At 36.9% G+C, this 5887-nt stretch overlaps 1 protein-coding gene across 1 annotated transcript in view; it reads left to right on the forward strand.

Moving 5' to 3' along the window:
• Positions 1 to 5748, forward strand: part of nectin1a (nectin cell adhesion molecule 1a) — a 37745-nt gene extending 31997 nt beyond the window's left edge. Inside the window, exon 6 of the mRNA XM_053648949.1 lies at positions 5422 to 5748. Coding sequence (XP_053504924.1) covers positions 5422 to 5636 — 215 coding nt within the window. The 3' untranslated portion in view covers positions 5637 to 5748. The remainder of the gene's footprint in view (positions 1 to 5421) is intronic.
• The last annotated feature ends 139 nt before the right edge of the window (positions 5749 to 5887 follow it).

Below are 5887 nucleotides of genomic sequence, written 5' to 3' on the forward strand. Positions count from 1 at the left end.
TATTGGAAATGAATTTCAAGTCAGTAAATATGAGAGCCAATAGCACAGGTACAAAATCTGCTGTTTTTCAATGCTTTTATGAGTCTAATATGATTGACTGCACCAGAAGCCTTTGGTAAACAGTGAAGATTTAGGTGCAGTGTTTTATAGCATCTGTGGGACAGAGCTTAGTTACAAATGCACTTTTATTTCCCAGAGTGTTAGAGTGAGTGCTTAGAGTGAGACTTATGGCATCGTGTTTGAAATCCAGGCCCAGATGGTGTTTTGATGTGTGGCTGAATTATGCCTAAAGCCAATCTCAGTTGGATTTTTAAAATATGATTACTGCTTTAAAGGTGCGGCTTGTAATGTTTAAAAGTGTTTCTTGGTAATAATTATATAATTATAATGTTAGAAAACCTATGACCAATAACCTATGGTTTTTGTTTACTTTTTTCTGGCCTGGAAACTAGCTCCGCCCCCCACCAAGAACAGCGCTGCTCCTTTACTCTGCTCCTTTTCCTTAAGGAGGCTTTCGCATCAGCAGCATTTAGTGCATTTGAATCAAAGCCGAGTGTGTTTATCTGCTTGGTCTAGTTCATTTAGGCTGTGTGAGAACACTGCAATCCACAATTGCTGCAGCATTTAGGACTGCAGAAAAACAAGTGCAAAGGGAAGACCATATTGTTTAATAAGGAAGCAAGGAACAGCAGATGTGTATCCAGGGATTAATTTTATGGTGTATAAGGAAATAAAAATCAAACAAGATCACTGTTTCATCTGTATAGTTCAAATGGATAAGTGGTAAGATGGATGCCAGACTGTAGTAGAAGCAATTGTGGCATTCAGAATTTGTCGTTTAATAATTTCATTAATAAATCTACCATCAACCAATCTTGCTATATTAAATAATAGACATATGTAAATCAGTGAAAATGATCAAAAGAAAACATGCTAGTAATAGGGGCAAATGACATCTACACTTCTTTTTTGTCCTCCTGCAGTAAACCTTCATCAGCTGTCACCTTGATTTTCCTGTGCTCAGAGTATAGCTAGTTGGCTAGTTGTTTTCAAACAGAAACAGGAAAAATGCTCTATCCCGGTTAAAAATGGAGGAATCATACTGGCAACTTTATTGGAACATCATTACAGTGCAATTACTGGGCAAAACAATCATATTTGACATGACTGATATTTAACATTGGGGCACGGTGGCTTAATGCGTTTGCCTCGCACCCCAAGGGTTGGGGGCTCAAATCTCGCCTCCGCCCTGTATGCGCATGTTCTCCATGTTTGCATGTTCTCCATGTGCTTCGGGGGCTTCCTCCGGGTACTCTGGTTTCCTCCTCCAGAGTGGTGCATGAGTGTGTGTGCGATTGTGCCCTGCAATGGGTTGGTATCCTGTTCAGACTGTCCCTCACCTTGTGCCCCGTGTTCCCTGGAATAGGCTGTAGGCGCCCCTGCAACTTTGTGTAGGATAAGCAATACAGATAATGGATGGATGGATGGATGGATGGATGGATTTGACATGTAATAAGCACAGTGTTATGTTTTTGGTTCACTGTTAATGCATGCTCTTAACATTCTGCTTTTTATAGCTTTAAACAATTTGTAATATTTATTATGCTAATTGTAATCAGTCCTGTGTTAGCAGCTACCCGGTGCTGCAAAACATATTTTGCTCTGTTGATTAATCTCAGTCTTACAACACTGACTGGTTTAAATCTCACATTCTAATCAAAACTGGCTGAAAGTAGCAGATGATCAACAAATAACGTTCCAAGTACGTCTCACTGCAGAACAAAAAGTCCACAGCATGGACCAGCTAGCTAATCCAGATAATCCTATCTTCAGGCTGGATAAATGTGTTAAATGTAAGTGTGTTGTTTCACGTTGTACACTGTTGACTGGGTTAGGGTTAGGCTTATAAGAGAAGTTGGATCAGATCCAACTTTACCCTTGGACTTTTGGTTGAAGGACTATCTTCCCAATTAGCTGACAAGGTTGTTTTCATAGTCATTGAAACGGAAATTAAGCACATTGTGCAGAAGTACGTGTGTTATCTCAGGAAGCTGTGACCATATAAAGAAAGTAAATGGCTAACAGTGACAGTTGCACATGCCGAGAGCGCAGAATCAGTTCGGCTGTAACAGCAATGCCGATCCCAACTAAATGATCACCAGATTAAAACCAAGCTCAACTCAAACTATGGATGACAAATCAATTCTGGAATGCAGGCTATAACTTAAATTTGTGGTAATTCAACTCTAATTTAGCAAAACATGTCCAGTAAATGTATTTAGAACACTAGTGTCCGATCTGCAAATGGTGGTGAAAACTCATAAAAAGGCTGCAAGCTGGTTAAATATCTGTATTATGGACTTCAGAGTCCATAATAGTTGTACAAATTAGGTTAATATTTTAGAGCTGCATGAAATCATGTTTTATATGTATATATATATATATATATATATATATATATATATATATACAGTATCTCACAAAAGTGAGTACACCCCTCACATTTTTGTAAATATTTGATTATATCTTTTCATGTGACATCATTGAAGAAATGACACTTTGCTACAATGTAAAGTAGTGAGTGTACAGCTTGTATAACAGTGTAAATTTGCTGTCCCCTCAAAATAACTCAACACACAGCCATTAATGTCTAAACCGCTGGCAACAAAAGTGAGTACACCCCTAAGTGAGAATGTCCAAATTGGGCCCAATTAGCCATTTTCCCTCCCTGGTGTCATGTGACTTGTTAGTGTTACAAGGTCTCAGGTGTGAATGGGGAGCAGGTGTGTTAAATTTGGTGTCACCGCTTAATCAAATATTTACAAAAATGTGAGGGGTGTACTCACTTTTGTGAGATACTGTATTATAGGTAAACACTGTGCATGCGGTGCATTATAAACTTCACCAAAGACTATTGCAAAAGTTAACATGTTCTACCAAATGACAGAAAAGCTCTTAAATTCATTTATGGTTTGATGTGTAAGATGTAATTTATTGAGTTAAAAGTACAGTAAAAAAAAAAAAAAAACATGTTTGTACATACAGTATTTGCTGAATAAATGTCTTGTAGTGTAACTGGTTCTGTGCAAAGGAATACAATAAAACATGTATAATGTGTATATGTTGTGCTCAAATACAGTTCTGTTCACCAAAGTGTTACCTAATCCTGAAATGTGATGACTAATATGTTTTTGCTTTTGCACATGGATTTAATTACTCTGTATAGTGTATTGTAAATATTTGAAATATGTTGAGTCTTGTGCAATAAGTCAGTATTGTCAAATTACTATGCTGTATATTTCCACTGGCATGTCATTTGTTAAATTAATGCTGTTGGTTGTAATCGTATTTTAAATAGTTTGAGTGGAGCTTGCAAATGTATTTGTTGGGATTTTTGGGCATAAGCACATGAATTGTTCTTTTGCAAATAAAATGTGGAAATCCATCTGTAAAAATTCCTGTAATCAGTTTCATGTGTGGGGAAAAGAAACACTTTCTCAAATGGTCTTGTTTGTTGCACAAAAGCTTTTCTTTCTGTTTTTTTTTTTTGCTGAGTAACTGGCCTGTGTTGGCTAGTTGTCATTTAGTCCTGACACTGAATTCCTTTTTCCACTCGGCAGTAGTGATGTGTTAGAGACTATTTGAGATAGATGTACTCGCTGGAGGCTTTTAGTTTGTGGCTGGCTCATGTCTTTTTTTTTCCTGGGCAGAAGCCAATCATTGTCTTTCTAAATCCAACATGAGGCAGGCTTTCATTGGTCAGGAACTAACGTCACATTGTCCTATGTATGCAGTGAAAGCTTACATGAAAACCATTCATGACAGACCCGATTTGCAGGGCTGAGCTGGCACAAAAAACACACATATTCAAACAGGAAATGCGTTAATGTTTTGTGCTGTTCACTTAAAACCCAGTAGAAAATAAATATAATTTCAATAAAGCTTTACAATGACATTTCTTCAACTTTTCTTGTTTACTGGATTAGTTAACATTTCAACACAGCATTGTCGAAATTCTCAGTTCTGATTAGTCTAAGGATGGCAAGAAGGCAAATCATAGGTGCGCCACATGATCGAAGACTAATAATAAATATTGTGATTTAACAATGAATTAATTGGTTGTTGATATGGTGATATTTTCAGTAAGCAGATGTTAATTTAAAATCTGTAGAAGGAGTCTCCAGTGTCAGCACTTTGCAACATTCAGTAGGTTTTCCACCACAGGAAAGTCTTCACTACAGAGGAGTTTGCACTTTATGGTTAAAAGCTGCTTTCTTTTTTTTTCTTTTTTTTTTTTTTGTCTTATTAACTTCAAGAAAGAAAAAGAAAAAAATAGAAGCTAGAGCGGGATTGATTGTTTATAGCTGCTATAACGTAAGTGATAACAATAATGAACTTGCCTTGAAGATGTTCTACAACTATAAATGAATTGAAAGTGTGATGAGTCATTTATTATTATTATTTTTTTTATTAATAATTGGGAAATTGCTGTGTTCTTAGAGGAATAAAATACTTTGGGACAGTCTGTTAGAGGAAAAAACAAAAAACTTCAGGGTGGTAACAGTAACACCACCATGTCATTGATTATTTTCCTATAACAACATGCCCCATGATGCTTTATTCCTACATACCGACATCGCTGAGATTTGAATTTAGTTTGTTCATGTTAACTAATGTTTTAAATAATTAAGTGAACCTTAACATAGAGTGTTACTGATGTTTCAGAGGCATCTTATTCATCAACAATAGAGAATAATTCATGTTATGATGCCATTCATTTGTACTTTTTTTGTGCTGATTTCTGAGTAAGAAATGATTTTTTGAGATAATTAAACAATATCACATGAGCAAGAGTGAAGTAATACTGAATATCGGTGCGGTTGTGATTTGCTGTTGGTTCTGTAATCACAGTCATGTGGATATAATATTGCTTTTTATACAACAGTTCAATATAAACAAGAAATGAATATGGAGTAAGTGACATTTCGGACACAATCTGGCCAAATGTTCTGTTTATTTTTGCTCCACAAGCGGAAATAGGTACACTCACTTTATAGCTAGCTGGCAGGCTAGCTCACATTGATTTATACAGTTGTCTTAAAGGTGCTTCCAGTAAAATTGGAAGCACCTTTAACTCTACTGGAAGCACCTTTAATTCTACCGTAGTAACCGTTTCAAACTAAGGAGTGGAAATTTATGTGGTGAACACAGACGAGCACAGTGATACACACGGCGAAATATCTTAGTGTGGTTATAGTAAATATAAGCACTCTTAGAACACCGCTTGACCAGTCAAATTAGTGGACCAGAAATAACTGTTGTATAATATCTCTTTAATTTCAATTTCACAGAGGCTGCTAAAACTGAACAAAGGTTCATTTTTAGGGTAGGACAATCACCAAGCGTCTGTGTTTCCCACAGAATCCCCCCAGCCACTGAGCGCAGCCGAGAGGGTGATGGGTGTCCTCGGATGGGTGATTGCTCTCGGCATCATTCTCAGTATAGCCGTCATCGTATTCATGGCCAACAGACAGCAGCGGAAGAAGCAAAGTGAAACCGACAGTGACTCGTGGGTACCATGCAACTGGCATACTGAATACTATGTTAGAACAGTTCGTGTGTGCTTATCTGCCTAATGTTTTAGAGAAAAAAAAATGTAATGCACTACAGTGTGTGTTTTTGAGTAGTCTAATATCCAATCAACCCTTGATACCAAGCATGGCCTAGTAGTATTTCTCTGGTATTCATTCCTACAATGAAGTACATCATTTGTCTCTTTTATATCTATGAATGTTATATCTATTAATGTTAACAGTCCTGACTTTCCTGCTTGTCTGTCCAAGTTGTTTTACTGGTTAGTGATCATCTGTGTACTTGGTCAGCCATC

Source organism: Ictalurus furcatus, chromosome 18 (genome assembly GCF_023375685.1).
Source record: "Ictalurus furcatus strain D&B chromosome 18, Billie_1.0, whole genome shotgun sequence".
NCBI lineage: Eukaryota > Metazoa > Chordata > Actinopteri > Siluriformes > Ictaluridae > Ictalurus > Ictalurus furcatus.